Raw genomic sequence first — 17,056 nt, 5'->3', positions numbered from 1 at the left:
AAATATTGTCACCACTGAATAAGAAAAACAAGTGTAAATAAGGACCGGGAAATAAAGAGATTTGCAAAAGAAAATTCTATTTCATATTCTAATGGGGTGGTTTCTGTTCTCAGCTGGAGTTCCTTTGGGAAGAATTTAATTATTAGAGTAACAGAGACCAAGTCTTTGCTTAGATAAATAAAAAACAAGTCTATCAGAGACAGAAGATTTCTTTGTACTGCAAGTTATAATAATACTTTGATTTTACACATCTCATCATCTAGTAAAATGAAAATTTAGCAATTAATCCCAGTTTGATTGTGCAATCAATATTGTCAGCCAACGATTAATACATGACATTTGGGACACCTACTGTATGTTTTGTGCTATGTCCATTATAGGACTGTAATTTGTTTTGAAAATTTATTTCTGTAACATTTTCAGTTTTGTTATATGGTACTAAAGCTGATTAAAAAAATCAGCTTCAACAAATATAGGAATAAGAATCCTTTAGTTTTGAGAAGAGGTATATTAAAACCAAGATATGGCAAGGCACAGAGGAAAATACATTGTAATTATGTATCAAATTGTAGCTAAATTCTAGGTTCTACTTAAGAGTATTTCTCTGGGCTGCATACTTAAAATCCCCTCTGAGCCTCAGATTGCACGCCTACACACTGGGACAAATATGATCTATAATGCTTATTTATGGGTTGTTAAAATAAGCAGAAATATTTTATTTCGTGGGTTTTTTTTTTTTTTTTAGAATTTCCCAAATATCTAAGGCATTTTGCCTTAAGAAACCATCCAGAAAACCAAATGTGGAAAAGTCTATGTAAATAGCTTTCTCTCTTCTCTAGAGATCAAAGTGGGTTTTTTTCAGAAAATCACATCTCAATTTGCAATCCCCGTCATGAAAACAAGCTTCACTCTGCACTGAAAGGGTATTGATAAGACAAACTGCTTTTCCCATCAGTTCTGCTGCTTTTCTCATGTTAGACTTGTCGAGCCAGCTCACTACTAGACACCCCCAAGGATGTCTCAAACCTAACATGTCCAAAACTGAAGGCATTTGCTCCTTCCACCTGCTTCTCATAGTGAAATTAAACAATAGTAAATACTCAGGTAATGACAGCGCTATCGACTTAATCATTTTAAGTCCGAACTTGGTACTCATCTTCGGGTTTACTCTCTCTTTCTCATACCACCTCCCCAGACATACAATCACCAAATCCTGCTGATTTTAAAACTTTCATTGGCTAAGTATTTCTCAAAACAGTATTCCCTTGATCTCATTGCCACTCTAACTCAGACCCTTTGAGAGTGCAAAATAGCATTATAACAGGTGCGGTTTCTACTTACTTAGCTTCCCTTAGATCCTCTATTTCTCTACTTCCAAAAAATATTTTATAATACTTTTTAGAATGGAGCACTTAATAATAATACATTACTCTCTGACTTAAAAATTCTTTTTTAAAAGGTATTTTTAATTTTTAAGTAATCTCTACACCCAATGTGAGGCTTGAATTTATAAGCCCAAGACTGAAAGTCCCATGCTGTACTAACTGAGTCAACCAGACATCCCTCCTACTTTAAAATTCCTAGAACTATTGATGTCCTATGACATGGTGCTTAGCATGACACATAAGGCCACCATAATTTCACTTCGTCTTGTGAATGAGCACCAATTTCCACCATTTCTACTCATTTTTTTGCTCTCAAGTAATACAGGGGTACTTCGCTGCCCAGTACCTATACCCACTTCTACCTTCAGTTCAAGCTGTTCTCTCTGTCTGTCCCCTTCTCTACTAGTATTCTATGGCTTCTGTAAAAAGTTACCACAAAGGTTGTGGCATAAAACCACATACAAGTATCTCCTACAGTCCCCAGGTCAGAAATTCAAAATCTGTTTCACTGGGTTGAAATCAATGTGTAAGGAGAGGCCTGATCCCTCAGAATCACTAGGGAGAGAATCCATCCCTTGCTTCTTCCTGCTTCTGGTGGCTTCCAGCTTTCCTTGGCTTGTGGCCACATCAGTCCAGTTTCTGTCTCTGTGGTTACGCTGTCTTCTCCTTTGTGTCAAATACTTCTCTACTTCCTTTTTACAAGGATGCTTGTGGTCCCACTTAGGACCCACTCCAATAATCTAGGATAATCTCCTCACCTCAAGATTCTTAATTTAATTACATTTGCATATGCTTTTTTCCTACAGAATTTAACATTTATAGGCTCCAGATTAATTAGAACCTGCTATCTTAAGGGGCCATTATTCTGCCTATTACATCTACCCTGTAGAATTTAGCTAGGTTTCTCTTATCTGGTCCCCCATGGCACCCTGTGCTTACCTCAATTTATACTTGATATATAAGTATTAAATCTTCCACATGAAAATGAAAACTTTTTTTTTAAGATTTTATGTATTTATTTGAGAGAGAGAGATAGCCAGGGAGAGAGGGAACACAGGCAGGGCGAGTGGGAGAGGAAGAAGCAGGTTCCCAGTGGAAGAGCCTGACATGGGGCTCGATCCCAGAACTCCGGGATCACGCCCTGAGCCGAAGGCAGATGCTTAACGACTAAGCCTCCCAGGTGCCCCCGAAAATGAAAACTTTTCAAAGGATGGATGATTTTACTGCCAATGCCTTCGCATGATGTCTGACCAACAAATAGTAGGCTCTCAATGTGTATTTCTTGATCTATTGAAATAAAGACAGCTCTGCTCTTTTATTTTCAAAGTAGATGACTTACTCCATGGGAAAGAACAAGAAAGATCATATATGCTTATCTCACTGTCCAAAGCACTCACAGCCAGTGTGGCTTGGTTTCTGACCCTGTCTAATGAAATAATGCAAATAAAAATACTTCGCTTTTCAAATGCCGCCTTATTAATTCATTTTCTTGGGATAAAAATTACAAGAGAAAACTGCTAGTGGGATTATATGGAGAGTACTGACTCAGAATTATATGGAACACATTAAAAAGTAATTATGTCCACACCTGTTTGTTTATTAATGTGAAACGTAATCTAATCACCACCATTAATTCTTACATCTATAAATAAAACAAAATAAAGGTATACTTTGTTCAGAACAAACAACAAATGAAGAGTTAGGGCACATAACAGATACATGCTAAGGTGATTCCCCAGTGAGTCTCATCTTATGTAAGTGCAAGCATAATTTGTTTCTAACTACTAGAATATGGCACATATGGTGGAATATCAGTCCTATTATTATGTTACAAGATAAATATATATAAGATACACACAAACACAAAGATCAGTATCTATCATCTATCTGTCTATCTGCAGGGGCATATGGACAAAGCCAAGTGACAAGGAATTACGCAGTCATCCAAGAACAGAGAAAGGTCCTGGCTGATAACCACCACCACTACCAGCATCAGCACCAAAGAGAGGAATCAGAATTCTACAGCCCCAGGGAGATTGAAAATAGCTTTTTTACCAGTAGGGCTTCAGAGAACATCGCAGCCCCAGCTGACACCTGGATGGCAGTCTGGTGAGATCTTAAATCAGAAAATCCAGTTGATCAGTGCTGCCTGGATCTGATCTATTGAAGTTCTGAGATAATAACTATGTGTTGTTTTAAGTCATCAGTTCGGGGTAATTTGTTACTCAGCAATAGCAAACTAATGTAGGACATAGCTTTCTTTGTAATACAGAATTGGCAGAAGTATAAGAAAGTCATTGCAGAATCTTACAGTAGTAAGAACCACAGAAGAAAATACTTGATATAAAGCAAAACTGAAAAAAATAATATTTACTTCAAAGAAGAAAAAAATAGAAGGATATCTTAAAAATTACCCACAGCTTTATGCTTATGAATATAAAGGGATAGTGCTCTAATGACTCAACTTTTGAAAAAATAACCAAGGAGATGAGGTAAGAAAAAAAAACCAGTCAAATATAAACATGTATCATAAACCTGTTGGGATAACATCATTGAGGCCAGAGCACAGGTATCAGAATTTTGCAAAAAAAAAAAAAAAAAAGTTGAAAAGGGAAAAGTCTGTTTCACATAAGAACAAATGAGCAGGGGAAGGAGAGATTTGTGGTTGATGGTGGTGTGTAATAGCGGAAAGACTGCAGGCTTTAGGCCAACCTGCTTCACTGCTTACTCTTAGTGTAACCCTGAGCAAATTACACTTTGAAATATGCTATCAGAGAAAATAAAATTTATTCTTGGAAATTGCATTAGGGTTCTCCACAGAAATAGAACCAATAGGACATGATATCAACCTATCTATCAAGAAATGTATATATGTTATATGTATATATAATATATACATCATGTGTATGTATACAAATATATATAATATATAATTATACATTATATAAATAATATATAATATATAAAATAATATATAATATATAATTATATAAAAACAATATATAATATAATATATAAAGAAATGTGTGTATATATACAAATAATGTACAACTAGTACAGACATTATAAAAAATTGGCTTATACGACATGAGGCTGAGAAGTCCTAAGATCCATAGTCAGTGAGCTGGAGAAGCAGGAGAATCAATGGTGAAGTTCCAGTCCAAGCCCAAAGGCCCGAGAACCAGAACTGATGGCATAATTTCCAGTCCAAAGACTAGCACATTTGAGACCCAAGAGGAGCCAAAGAGATCCTGATGTTTCATTTATGATTCAGGTTTATGTGAACAGAAGTGAAGCACAGCTATTCCAGGCTACCCCCCAAAACCTCCCACACATGATTCATCATGCTCTTTCCCCCTCCACTGCCCCAGGGCAGGATGTTTGGAAACCAGGCATTGAAGATGTTGGACGAGAATGGTTTCACTGATCAGGAACACGTATTTCGTATTTTATGTGAGCAAGAAATACACTTTTCTTCTGTTTGAACCATTACATATTTTGAAGTCTATTTATAATAGTCTTTCAGAGGAATCATACTTTTTATTCATTCAATTCCATTTAATGGTAGGATTCAGCTTGAATTCTGAAAATTTAATTATGGAATATTTATTTCTAAAGGGTAATGAAAGGAGTTGAGAAAATATGAGTAACGTATCCTCACATCTGCATTGCTCAGCCTTTTAAACTCCTATTTCTGCAGAATGTGCACTCGCTGAAGTAACCCACGCGTTGCTCACTCAAGCTTCCTGTTAGAGCAGCTGCGTTACAGAGGAGGGCTGTTTTTGAGGACCATAGTCACTTTTGTTCTACTGACCAACTGCAAGAGATTAGGAAAGAGCTAAGAGCTAACTAAAATTTTAGTCTACTTGCAAACTTCTAACAAAAAACTTAAGTAGTTTCAAAGAAAACTACCAGTGTCCAGAGGAAGACTGACAGACAGTTTTAGAGAAGAGGAAAAGGGCGAATAGCTGAGCTGTAATTACTATTAGCTACCGTGTTTCAACGATTGTAAACGTAGCAGGAAACTAAAACCTTATGAAACAATAAACACCTCAAGAATAATTTAAAAGAGTAAAATAAATATCGAATCATTTACCTTGAAAAGATAATTGCAATTATAAGTATACATACTGAGAAAAATTAGCAGAGGCATTCAATTATTTAGTCTCACACATGCTTTGAAAACCTCTGCAAATTGGTGAGGTATTCATTATTTTTCTTTAAAAAAAAACAGGCCCATGTAATTTAGTCAATTGCTAACATTACATATTGAATAAAATTTTTCTTTAGAATATGATACTGAAATGAAAGATTATCTTTCAAAACTTGTTCTAAAAGCGATTAGAATTATAAAGGCATAACTGTCATAGGTCAATTCCATTAATGATGTCAACTGAGTTTTTAAATTGTTTGGGAATGATATAAGCCTCTTTACCTTGTTTAATTAAAATTCATGCAAACATATTTGGTAAAAATCATGTATTTATTATGTATTACAGTATAACTTAGAACAATACTGGTTCATAAAGGTGAAGTTAATTATGATAGGGATAATATATTTGAGCTCTACTGAAGAATGTATCAAACTTTATCTTTTTCTTTAAATTGAAATTAATGTGTACAATATTTCAATACAATACCAGCAAATAAGAAAGCACTCTTAAAAATTGTGGGTGTGTGTGTATTTTTATATATATACTCAAGGTATAATCTATGAAATAAGCTATAAAGGAGAAGTTAAAGATAAAGAAAAGGCCATAGGAGAGAAGACGTCATTCATTACGAATCAATCTTGTAATTTCAAAATCTGATTAATGTGAGTTTCAACCAGGAAGAAGCCATAAAATAGAGTTGAATAAATTGTTAAAGGAATAATACAAGAACAATTTCTAGAACTGAGAAGCAGGGATCTCTGGATTGAGAGGGCCAAATGAGTCACAGCACAATGAATGAAAACAATGACATGCACCAGAAAATAACGTTGTAAAGTTTTAGAACACTGCTGATAGAGAAAAGCATCTGGAAGCTCCTAAAGGCAGCTAAAAATAAAGGAAGCAAGCAAGCAGGAGAGAGAGACACATTCACATCAAGAGGAAGGGGGCTGGGGCACAAAGGGGAGGAGAGGGAGAAGGAGAAATAAACTTGGGTTAGTTGCACTTTGTAGACTAGGTTGGCGTTCAGTATTCAGACTGATTTGTTAAATTTTTAAGCACAGACACTCGAGAGGCTATAAGCCAAGAATTATCACCATAAATAGGTGTAGACTCTAAAAATAGTCTTCCCAGACCAAATAATGTGGGAGTAGTTTTGATACATAGCAATCTGTTTCACATACGTGTTCAGATAAATAGCCAATCCATCAAAAAGGAATCACACATACCAAAAAGAAATCTCTGTGGGCAAATGTAATGAGCAAACTGCTAGAATATAAATTGATGAACTAAGCAATTATTAGTTCTAAGATACGTATATCATAGCCCAAAAAATATTGAATAGAAGCTTGTGTATGCTAGCCACTATTCATATTAATAGAGGTTTTGTAACAATTGCAATAGCTTCAACATTTGGTTAGGTAAATGTCTGGGTTTGAATAATTTCTTTGCAAGAGATTTGGAGGATTTGTGATTGCAGAGAAATTGCTTCTAATCTCTGGCTGAGAATGCTATCTGTGCTATTTATGTCATGATGCATGGCATAAAGTGCTTTTGGAACAGAAGAGAGATAGAGCTTAGCAATCAAATGTTTTTTTTTTTTCTGTAAAGTTTCCCCCTAGATTGCTTACCTAACCCTAACATAATGTGGAAACACCTGAACACTCTCGATGTAGTTTAAATCTGTTAGCTGTTTGAAAACATGTGCTTTGTGAGATTAGAAGAATACCATTTTCTACTTAAAAAAAGTCTACTCTTTCATGAAAATTCGCTTATTATCACATGAAAGTATCCAGAAGTAATTCCATTTAAAAAACATTTGTTTTCTGCTAGAACTTTATTTCCTTCAGTAACATGGTGTAAAATTTGAGGTGAAAAAAACCCTCAATTCTGATTAAAAGAAACCATTTGTATCTAGACACTTACTTCACAATTAATAAATCTACAAATTTCTATACCTTGGTCAATAATCCCATGGGACTAACATAACCAACACTTAAAGATCAATTATGAAGTCATTAGATTGTTTATTTTGGTATGTATTTTTCTTTATGTCTCTGGATTTTTTTTCTTAACAAGACTTTTCCCTCCCTACACTTTTTTGGAAGATTATCATGTGTATGTCAAAGACTATGTAAACTTGCCTTAGTTAACTTTCACACTAAGATTTTTATTATTCATAACTTATTTTTCTGCATGGTATGAAGTACACACATAACTTATTATTCTATGATTTTTTCTAATAGCATCAACACCTTTTAAAGATAACATGTATCAAAAATGTTATATTCATAATACAATAAATTTCTGTGTTTTCAGTTTCTATACTCAAAAATCTATTCTATTAATGAGCACATCAATCCCATTCTAACAAAATATTATTTAATTAATTTTTTAGTATTTTTTGGTTCATGAAAGGTATTTTGTCACTCTTTTACCTAAAAATTTCTCAATTATTCTTGCATATTTTCTTTTCCCAATAGACTTTCTACATTCAATTGAACCATCTTTGTTGGTATCTTAATTGTTATTGCATTTTACTTTTAGATTAATTTGGTAATAATGACTTTAGGTCTTTGTATTTATGTTTGTCCATGTATTCAAATCTTATTTTATAAACTTCAGTAAACAGAGAATTCATCATAGAAATATTATACATTCTTTTTATTTCTCTTTTTCCTTTCTTATGAAAAGGACTGGGTTTCTATTATATTAGAAGTTAATAATGTACCTACCTAAAGTTTCTCAGAGGATTAAATACAGTGTACCTGGAAAACATTTAAAAATTACCTGTTATACACTGTGTTAAACATGTATTAGTTGTTATTTTTATCATTTGGAATGACTGTTTTTATGTTTATCTTTTACCTGGCCATTTTACTGAATGGTCTTATGTATGCTAATAATGTAGATATTATGTTAAGGAAAAATACCATTTGTTGATCATAACCATTTGTCTTCCCTTTTTCATATGTGCTATTTCTTCCCCTCATTGTGTTGAATAAGACTACCAATTCTATGCTAAACTTAACTTAAAAAGTAAGAATACATTTTAAAGAAGAATATTGAGTAATAATTTTATAGGTATTTATTTTTCTGATATTTGGATTTTAAAAAAATATAACCTTAATCAAGTTAAGAAATCCCCCATATCTGGATTACAAAATATTTTGTTTGTTTACTTTTTAAAGATTTTATTTATTTATTTATTTATTTATTTGAGAGAGAGAGAGCACATGTGGGGGGGATAGAGGAGGAGAGAGAGAAGGACAAGCAGACTCCACGTTGAGTGGGAGCCTGCCATGGGGGCTCTATCCGTCAACCCTGAGATCATGACCTGAGCCAAAATCAAGAGGCCAACTCTTGGGGCTCCTGGTGGCACAGTCTGTTAAGCAGTTGACTCTTGATTTCAGCTCAGGTCATGATCCCAGGATCATGATCCCAGGGTTGTGAGATCAAGCCCCATGTTGAGCCCCATGTGGGCTCAGTGCTCAGTGGGGAGTCTGCTTGAGATTCTGTCCTTCTTCCTTTGCTCCTCCCCTCCTCCCATGCGTGTGCTCACTCTCTCTCAAAATAAATAAATAAGTCTTAAAAAAAAAAAAGAGTTGGATGCTTAATTGACTAAGACACCCAGGTGCCCCTGTTTGTTTGTTTATTTTAAGTGGCTGTTAAATTTCATGAAATGCTTTTGGGAGCATGTTATTCATACATGTTTTCTCCTTTATCTTGGTAATGCGTTGGAAAATTCTACCAAATTCTACCAAATTTCCCATTGTTCAATTAACTTGTCATTCTTCAAATAAATTCTACTAGCTCATGACATTTGGCTCTTTAAATAACTTTTCTGGATTTGATTTGATAATATACTTAGGACCTGGGGATCTATATTAATAAATAACATTGTATTTCTATGTATTTCTTTGTTTACTCTTTGTCTATGTACACCATTCGTGTCTGGTTTAGATTATGATAGACACAGAAAATGAGATGGGAAGTAGCCCATCTTTTCAAGGTTCTAGATTGTATAATGGAGCAAAGATATCATTTCTCCTTAAAGATTTTTCTAATCACTCCACCCTTCTGAATCTGAAACTTTTTATGGAGAAACTCTGAATCTATTCTAACAGAAATTATAGGGAAATGAGATTAGCTGAGAAGGGCTGGTTAACCTGACCTCAGAGACACAAAAATTAAACAGATAAAATTATAGTATTAATGAACACCTGCTATGTAATTAGTTGCTTATTTTTTAATATTTAATGTCCATCTCCTATGAGCAGAATCTACAAGTACTTTGTTCACTAATATTTTTCTAGCACTGAAAATAGTGCCAATCCCATAGTAGACACTCAATAAATTTTTTTCCTTCAATAAATGAATAAAGTAATAAACTAATTTTGTTTTGGTTGTGAATAAATATTTATTTAGGAAAAAGTGAGAGGATGCTAGGTAGTATAAATAATATGTCATCAGAATATTAATATTTTAGCACACTTTACCTGAGGCCAAAAAAATATATAGACACTCTGTTTCTTAGAAAAGTATGTACATAATTATATTCTCTCCATTCAGGTTTATAACTTCATTCTATTCCAACACTAGGCTGCTTTTTTACTAGATTTATTTTTGGACTTCAGTGGAAGTAGGGAGGAGGAGGATAAGGTATAAGAATGCAGGTATTTTGATAGCCATCGATATAGTGTTCCCAATATCATGCATACTGTGAAGTTAAGTTTTTCCTTCCAATCGGTAGATATACTAAACTCCCTAAAGACAGCAATCAGAACTTCCTTAAGAAGATAAGTATAGAATTTCTTGAAATAGAGGGAAAAACATTCCATAGTATAAGTCATCTGGTAAACTTCCTTTTTCAAAAAGGTTTTCTTTATTTATATGAGAGCGAGAAAGCATGAGTGGGGGGGTGTAGAGGGAGACAGAGAAGCAGGCTCCCCGCTGAGCAGAGAACCTGAGCGGAAGGCAAATGCTTAACTTACTGAGCCCCCTAGGTGCCCTGATAAACTTCCTTAATAAAAAAATAATTACTTGTAACTTTTAATATAGGTGCATGGGTTAAAGGGAGAACAAGCTTATTTTTAATTTTTTTTTTATAATTTGTAATGAAAGGAAAAATTTGTTTCAGCTGTTACTTTGTTGATGTCAATACATCCTCTTGCCTTTTCTTTCTTTACGGAGTGCATTTCTTCTTTTGGAATAGACACATCTCCCTAATCCCCAATCACTCTTTCTTTCCTCTGTTGGGTCCTGCTCATGTTTCAACCTTTACCTCCTATTTGAAGACCTTTCCACCCACTGCTCTGTTTTCCCCAGCCTTTGGTTAGAGCCCTATTTTAGCCATGATCATGTTTATTGTAATTATAATTGTTTCGATTTTCATCTTAGTAGACTGTAGATTCATTAAGGCAGAAAAATTCTTTATTTAATTGTTGACCTAGTAAACCCAACATGGCTTCAATAAAAAGTGGCGTTACTCAATGTTTGTTAAATAAATGCATTTTAAAAAGCGTGTTATACATGTGCTCAACCCAGCTTAGAAATGGCACTCCTTTACCTGGGCCTCACATTTAGTAGACAAGATTGAATTCTTGTATTTGTTGTTGTACTCTCTTCTCAACCCTCTAATTTATACATATGCAAATGGGGAAAGAGGAAGGGAAGAATGTAATGCAGGTATTTGTAGTAGGGAAAATGGTTAAAAGTATGAAAGACTCATCATTTTGCATATTAAATTTGCCTCCTTATGTCATTGCAGGAATGAATTATATCACACTACCCCTTCCAAAATTTTTTTTTGAATTTCCTTTTTTCCTACTTATAAAGTACTACAGAAGGAAACATGGTAGGTTTCTGTTTATTGCTTTTTAAGCAACATGAAGCTGCTTGGTTTATTTTTTTCTCCGAAACCTTATTGCTGTCTATTGGCATAAAATTTAAAAGAAAGAGAGAGAGAGAGAGAGATTGCTTATTAAGAAAGACATTGTAACACCCTCTGTGTCTATATATCTCATTGAGAGCCTCACGTGACTCAAAAACATGGGCTGGGTATTTTTGTGCCCTGCTGTCAACCCTAAACTAATACATCTGAGGTAGCTATCCTCTTCCTTCTCTCATTTCTTTTCATGACTGAGTTAACTTGTTCCCCTTGTGTTTCACAGAAGAAGCCCAAGAAGATGTAGGCTCAGGTATTAACAGAAAAATCAAAACTGATCCAATCTAAGTAGATTTACAGGAAAGTATACTCATCATCTAAAAACTTTCTTAATGAAATCATTTTTCTAGGTCTAGGGAAGGTAAATCCTGTGCACATAAAAATAGAGGATTGGGAGCTAAGCTTTCTTAGCTTAGTTAAGAAACTCTTCCGTAGAATTCCTGTGAAATTCTTAGCTATTGACTTAAGAAGACTTTATTTCTAAATAGTAACTGCAGTGCTTTGGTTTTTTTTTAATGGAATTTGTTTAAAAAGACTCCAGGAAAACATTTTAAAAGTTATTATTGGATGGTGGGAGTATGGGGCGGAGTTGGCCTTAGAGAAATGATAGCAGCATTAATAAAAGTATTTTAAAGGGCACATGCTGGATCAAGGCAGTATAGCTCCAGAAGACAGGAGCAGAAAGACAAGATGAATGATGTGAAGCTTGCTGTCTTGGGTGGTGAAGGAACAGGAAAATCTGGTGAGTGGTGTTTCCTATGGAGTGGTTCAGAGTGGAAAAAGAGTGAGAAATATACTGACCTAATACATAGATATAGCTATATAATTATGTGTATTATTTTTCATTAGGAGTTTTCATTTTTATGAGTAAATAATGGAATTAACTGTATATTCATAGAATTTATAGACAGTTTGAGAAAGATAATTGAAGTATTCATTTATACGTTGTTTAAAATTCATAGGAATAATAGTAAATCCCTCCATCTCTGTCCCACCTACTTCTCACTCCAGCACACCTGCCCTCACATCCACTAGTAGCCAAACAACTGATTTTTCTGCTCAGAGACTAAGGATGGAGAAAAGTTCATGGAGACCTGTGGGTATTTTTTTTAAAGATTTTTGTTTTATTTATTTATTTATTTATTTATTTATTTATTTATTTATTGAGAGGGCATGAGCAGGGGGAGGGGCAGAGGGAGAGGAAAAGGACAAGCAGAGTCTCTGCTGAGTGTGGAGCCCAGCGCAAGGCTCAATCCCAGGACCCCGAGATCATGACCTGTGCTGAAGTCAGACGCTTAGCAAATTGACCCACCCCAGGCACCCCTGTGGATTATTTTTTAAATGCAACATTATAGAGGTGAAAAACCTTAGGATGGACATGGCTTTATAGATCCCTGGAAACTGAGCAACAGGTGCCCTGATTTTGGAAGCCATGGTTTTGTTTTATTTTACTGGATTTTGTTTTTGGTTCCATTATGATAGTCAGGATACCACCAATAGAGCCACCTGACCTTCCTGAAGCATACACCCGGCCAGACCCAGGAGATGCAACAAGATAAACTGATGCTAGAGGTCCTTTTTCTGGTTTCCTGGATTTTGAAGTTCCAGTACGCTCACAAACAAAGAGAAATGCTTGATCTTGCCTTGTCACTATTAGCACACAGCACCTTGGAGCCAGATTTAATCCAATAAAGAATATAAAGAGATGTTCTAGTTCTTGAATTTCAGACTTACTGAGAACTCTGCTTCCGTTACATAAGTAAGCTGTCTTACCTGTTTGCATTCATGAATTAGTTGCGTAGTGATTTGAAAAGGCAGATCACTTTCTTTCTAGTCTTTTAATCTTCATGGTTGGATAGTGAAAATCTTGCTGACTATTATTTAGAATTTAATAAAGCTTTAAGGTCTACATTAATGCTTGGTAATTTTTGAGCTGAAAGATAAAACCTTAGGTACATAGCTAAGTTGTCTGTGTCCTAAAACAGAAAAGACCCTAAGTCCAGTATGTTTGTTTTGCAGCCCTTACAGTAAGGTTTCTCACCAAGCGATTCATTGGAGAATATGCCTCTAATTTTGGTAAGTCACCACTTGAGACTTTTTTTCGCCTTTAAAATGTCAGCATTTTAATTAAACCACAATTAAGATCACTGAAGCATTTTGATAGAATTTTCCATTGTTGCACTTTTAAGCAACTTATTTATTCGGATTCTAGTTGGAAATGCCAAAATAGGTACTTGAATTGAATGTTCTTTTGTGATAAAATTCACCCAACTTGATGTTAAGTGAGATGGATTAGAAAGTCTGTTTGTTTCAGGCTAGAATTAGAAGAATATTAAAACTGAGATTCCTCCCCCCCCCCAATATTGTAAAACCTGTGAGTATGAATAATTTTGTGAACTGTAAAACAGTTCTGAAATTAAATAAACATCTGTTGAAAGATAAGGACAAATTAATTATAAAAGCACTAGAGCTACAAAATAAAGTTTATTTTAATTGTAAAACTGTGTGAAAATAACAGGAAAATTATGCCTTGATTAAAGATCATATCATAATTATCTAGGTTGCTTATCTAAGTTTCAGAGAAATTCTAAAACTTGTGCCAGAGCACCTTAATATAATCTTAGAATCATTTTACTAACTCTGCTCTAAATTTATTTTGATCAGAATTAGCATGACATATGGGAAACACCACAGTGGGGCATTAATAAAAAGTGAGGAATTTTGCCAGAGTTTTGAGTATATTTTTGGCTCAGCTATTAATCAATATAATGGTACTAATATCTCACCTGACTTAAGGCATGAGGGAAAAGTGTTTTTGCTTTTTGAGTTTTAAACAAGAAGAGCAGATTTATATATATATATATATATATATATATAAATGAGAATTGGGAAAAAGGGGAATGATTTTGATTTTTTTGTTCAATAATTCCTAGAGTAATAAATAGGAAGTTATCATTACAAGTGTTTTTCCATGAGAAATAATTCCCTCCACCAAAAAAAATTTTTAGTCTTCATTCATGAGGTAGCATTATTAGAGAATTTTAAAGGTAACTTTAAAGTATTGTACTGCTTTCTACATGTATCTAATATACTATTTCAGTCCATATGACGTTGTGAACATTTTACGGAAAGTGCTTGGAAACTGATCAAAGAAAGGAGAAATACATAGAAAGAGAAATTCCTATTGTTTCATTGCTCAGGTCAAAAACCTCAGTCAGAAATGTCAATATAACACAAAATAGGAGGCATGAAAAAATGTTCCAGAATGACAAAACAAAGCAAAACATAACATACATAAAAGCACACCCAAAAATAACCTCAGCAGCAACAACAAAAAGCCCCGTTAATCTTTCATAAGACACTGTTATGTAAACAAATTAAGTGCACATATTTCTGGCTGGTACATTTCCATTAAAAAAAAATAAGACTCAGAGACATTTTGAAAAGACAACCAAATGAGCAAAAGGTCATCCTTGTATGAGGACAAACTAGCAAAAAATGACTCCCATCTTGTAAATGAAGACCTGAAAGGGAAAATAGTAATTCTAAAAAGTTAAGAGTTAGTGACCCCTGCTGGCAGTTTTTGAGTTTAGAGTAGATATTTTTAAATGTCTGGAACTTTTACGGTTCACAGTCAGTAGTAAACCTACGAAGTTAGAAGGAACTGTCTGAAAATGTACTTTAACGTTTAATGAAACTATAACAAATTTCATTAATCGTAACCTAAGAAGATTTTAAATTTCATCCCTAACCCCCTGAAGTTAGTTCCTCAAATGCTTGCTACATCTTTTTATCTACGGTTTACGTTGCCGGAATGGGGCATGATTTTTTTGTAGTGTGCCATTTTGGAGAGACGTAACTCTTTTATTAAAACCTGGAGGACAAGTTACAGAAAGGTAGTCCTTTATTCATTTAACAAATATTTATTGAGCACCTACAATGTCCCAGGTACTCTTCTAGGTAGAGAAGCTATAGCAGTGAAAAAGAAGAGAATTATCTAAGCTGTCATAAGATTTATATTCTGGAAGGAAGGGTCAATTTAAAAAATTAAGTATAAGTTATGTCACATGATGATAAATTTTATGAAGAAAAAGGAAACAGCATGGGGGAATGGCACTAATATGGTATGTGGCCGTTTAAAATTGGGTCGTTAAGGTAGACTTTGTTGAGAAGGTGAAGGTGATGAAAACTGAGCCATGAGGATATCTGGAGGATTACATGCAAGGCAGGAGGAACAATTACCAAAATTCTGAGGCAGGAACTTTCTGAAAAAGTTGAGGAATGGTATGGGGATGGTGTAGCTTGAGTGCAAAGAATTTGAGGCAGAATAGTCAGAGAAGTCATGGGAGACTAGACAATGAGGGCCATTCTTAGGTATTTTAAAGGCTTTGGTTTATGCAAGTGAGATGGGGAGCCACTGGAGAGATTTGATCAGACAAGTGATATGATTCAGGTACAAGGTTCACTTTTGCTCCCGTGTTGAGAATAGAGTAGGTACAAGAAGGGAGTTAGGAGAGGGGTAAAGCAGAGAGATGAGTTAGGAAGTTTTGTAATAAAACAAAAAATAATGATGTATTCACAATGGAGATGATGAGACACAGACAAATTCAAAATATACTTTAAAGATAGAGTAAAAAAGAATTTTTAATAGGATAAAATGGGAGGTAAGAGAAAGATAGGATCAAGGATGACTTAAAGCATTTAACCTGATCAACTGGAGTTATGGGCATGTCATTTAATGAAATGGAAAATTGTGGAAGATACGGTTTTTTCAGGGAGATCTGGGATTCAGTTTTAAGTGTGCTCAGGGTGAGATGAGATGTTTATTCTGTATCTAAAGGGATTTGTGCAATAGCAGGAGTTGTTTGCATCTGAAGTTCAAGGAAGAGGTCTGGGCTACAGATATAAATTGGGTTCATCAGTAATAATTGTTCTGTAAAACTCAGGATGAGATTAGCAAGGGAGTATAGATAGAGAGGAGATCCATAAACTGGACCCATGTCTGGAGAGTGAGAAGACATAGTGGGACAAATAAAAAAGATTAATACAGAGCAACAAGGAAAAAAGAAAAAACCAGGGGAGTATGTTGCCTTGAAAACCATATGAAGGAAACATTTTAAGGAGGCAGGAGTGATTGACTATACTAATGTTACTAGGGCATGTAAAATCAAGATATAGAATTAGCCATTGAATTTAAAACCATAACCTTGATAAGAACAGTTTATTTAAGTTATTGGAGCTAAAGCCCGACTGGAATAATTTAAAGAACTTGGGGGAGAGAAATTGAACACGGCGGGGTTAGATACTTACTAAAAGCTCAACAGAGAAATGGGGCAATAGTTCAAGAGGTTGGGGGTTCTAAAGGTTGTTGTTAGAAATTCAACTGTTAGGGGCGCCTGGGTGGCACAGCGGTTAAGCGTCTGCCTTCGGCTCAGGGCGTGATCCCGGCGTTATGGGATCGAGCCCCACATCAGGCTCCTCTGCTATGAGCCTGCTTCTTCCTCTCCCACTCCCCCTGCTTGTGTTCCCTCTCTCGCTGGCTGTCTCTATCTCTGTCAAATAAATAAATAAAA

At 34.8% G+C, this 17,056-nt stretch overlaps 1 protein-coding gene across 1 annotated transcript in view; it reads left to right on the top strand.

The window, feature by feature from the left end:
* Nucleotides 1-12,131: 12,131 nt before the first annotated feature.
* RERGL (RERG like) overlaps nucleotides 12,132-17,056 on the top strand; it is a 9,827-nt gene continuing 4,902 nt past the window's right edge. The window contains exons 1-2 of the mRNA XM_002921837.4: nucleotides 12,132-12,225; nucleotides 13,503-13,559. Coding sequence (XP_002921883.1) covers nucleotides 12,174-12,225; nucleotides 13,503-13,559 — 109 coding nt within the window. The 5' untranslated portion in view covers nucleotides 12,132-12,173. The remainder of the gene's footprint in view (nucleotides 12,226-13,502; nucleotides 13,560-17,056) is intronic.

The sequence above is a fragment of the Ailuropoda melanoleuca genome, chromosome 16 (assembly GCF_002007445.2).
Source record: "Ailuropoda melanoleuca isolate Jingjing chromosome 16, ASM200744v2, whole genome shotgun sequence".
In the NCBI taxonomy this organism is placed as follows: Eukaryota; Metazoa; Chordata; class Mammalia; order Carnivora; family Ursidae; genus Ailuropoda; species Ailuropoda melanoleuca.
This window is presented reverse-complemented; position numbering and strand designations above follow the sequence as displayed.